The sequence below is a fragment of the Octopus bimaculoides genome, chromosome 2 (assembly GCF_001194135.2).
Source record: "Octopus bimaculoides isolate UCB-OBI-ISO-001 chromosome 2, ASM119413v2, whole genome shotgun sequence".
Lineage (NCBI taxonomy): Eukaryota > Metazoa > Mollusca > Cephalopoda > Octopoda > Octopodidae > Octopus > Octopus bimaculoides.
In genome coordinates, this window is record NC_068982.1 from 98,647,604 (window position 1) to 98,649,803 (window position 2,200).

Here is a 2,200-nt window from a genome sequence, read left to right on the forward strand (position 1 = left end):
GAGAGAGAGAGAGAGAGAGAGTTGATTGCCGTTTCACGCTGAAGTGAATTGCAATATAAACTAAATACCGCCAAGTAGAGTGAAATGATTATTTAGAATCAACTTTGAATCCTTCTCTCTCTTTCTCTCTTTCTCTCTCTCTCTCTCTCTGTTTCTCTTTATTTTTTGCTTGTCTTCATCAGATAATCTGATGAAGACGAGGGAATAGAAACTTTGAAGTCACAGTCACCTCCTTATGGTATGTATGTATGTAGGTAGGTAGGTAGGTAGACAGGTAGCTAGCTAGGCAGGTAGGTAGATAGATAAATCGACAGATGGATAGATAGTTTATCAATTATGTACTTCAAGGTTGTAAGATGTGACTTTCGTTAGGACAGTCATTTTATAAGTATCTATGTAAGTATATGCTTGTTAACGAAATTTGCCTGTCAGAAACATAAATGCTTATAAGATGTCAAGGCGAAAGCCACTGCTTGAAAATTACATGAAGCTATAATACATTTTTGCAATCATATAAATTATCTATATATTCCATATATGGAATGGTCTCTCATTTTAAATTTGTAAATTATTTCTTTACTCTCACATGCACGCTGGCACAAGTACAAGCGCACTTCGTAGCACTCCGTCGGTTACGACAACGAGGGTTCCAGTTGATCCGATCAATGGAACAGCCAGCTCGTGAAATGAACGTGTTAGGGGTTCAGCACTCCACATACACGTGTACTCTTAACGTAATTCTCGGAGAGATTCAGCGTGGCACAGTGTGTGGAGCTTTAGGTGTTTTCGTTCAATAAACACTCACAAAGCCCAGTCTGGGAATCGAAACCGCGATCCCACGACCGCGAGTCCGCTGCTCTAACATCTGGACCATCGCACCTGCACACACGCGCACATACACATCGTAATGAAAGAATTGTTAAATATATTCAAATATATTTTACATAAAGCAGATATCTGATATAGGACCCAATATGTTGTGGGGGGAGGGGGAGTGGATAGATATGTTTAGTATATTAGAAGCTGACAGTCAACGTTGAGTATCGGTCTGAGCTGAGTTGTTCACTATTAGTCAGTCGTGAACAGTCGTGAACAGTCATAAACAGTGAATCCAAGGATGAAATTCAGAACTGATCGCCAACTTTTTATATAATAAATGTGTGTATGTGTGAATATGTGCGTGTGTATGCGTATATATGTATGTGTGTTCTCGCAATCATTCTCACGCGTGTTTGTACATGTACGAGATACAGCGGGCTGTTTGTATACATATGTCTATATACTTGTGCTTCTTTCTGAACATATCTGTATGCTGTGAATATGTGTGTGCATGTGTGTGTGTGTATTTGGATGTGTGAGCGCGGGCGTGTTTCAAAATATGGAGGACTTTCAAGAAACGTATAATAAGACTTTGAATAATTATTTGTTGATATCAGTCCTAGCTTGGTGTTATGATGATAGAAATTTGCTGAATAAGGCCGTGTTGAGAGATCTATCAATACAAGTTCAAAACTCCAAACGAATAAAACACTCACTTATTAACACACTGCACCAGCTGCTTGCACGTATAAAGCTGCACTTATTCATAATTTATTTACAGCTGAATGAATTAAACCAAAGCGAGTAACATATCTTTGTCTTAGGTAATAGCCGCATTGGAACAAACAGATGTTTGACCGGTCATCGAAAAGCCGATCAATTCGTTTAGTTGCGACTCTACTGAATTAACTTGATCAAAGCTAACAAAATTGAATGGTGAAGTTATTATAAAGACATATTTACCTTTGACTTTGCATCGGAAGAAATAGTTTTTTCAATCACTGTCTTCTGAATAGAGCTATGTTTTGACATGGTATCTGATATTTTTAAAATAATAGAGAAAAAATAAATATCTTAATTGTGAAGAAGTGAAGTTGAGTAAAAATCATATTTATGCATAACTGCTTCACGTACGCCAATCCCCAACAATCTTACACATGAGCTTCTAGAAATAGCAGCCGCTGAAAAGCCTCGAGTCAAAACAAAATCACATTTATACACCTAAAGTACCCATGACCAGAAGGAATCACTGCACTCACCAATATATAAAACTACACTTACTACCTTCTCTGTGAGCATCATCAGAATCTACAGGTGTACAGAAAGTGTGGTTTTCAGTAGGGCATAGATGCCATATATGGTAATATAAATATATATGTAT

At 37.5% G+C, this 2,200-nt stretch overlaps 1 protein-coding gene across 2 annotated transcripts in view; it reads right to left on the reverse strand.

The window, feature by feature from the left end:
- LOC106871563 (uncharacterized) overlaps positions 1-2,200 on the reverse strand; it is a 30,738-nt gene that overhangs the window by 20,292 nt on the left and 8,246 nt on the right. For both annotated transcript variants that reach the window (XM_052965938.1, XM_052965937.1), the window contains exon 3: positions 1,783-1,856. In XM_052965938.1, coding sequence (XP_052821898.1) covers positions 1,783-1,856 — 74 coding nt within the window. The remainder of the gene's footprint in view (positions 1-1,782; positions 1,857-2,200) is intronic.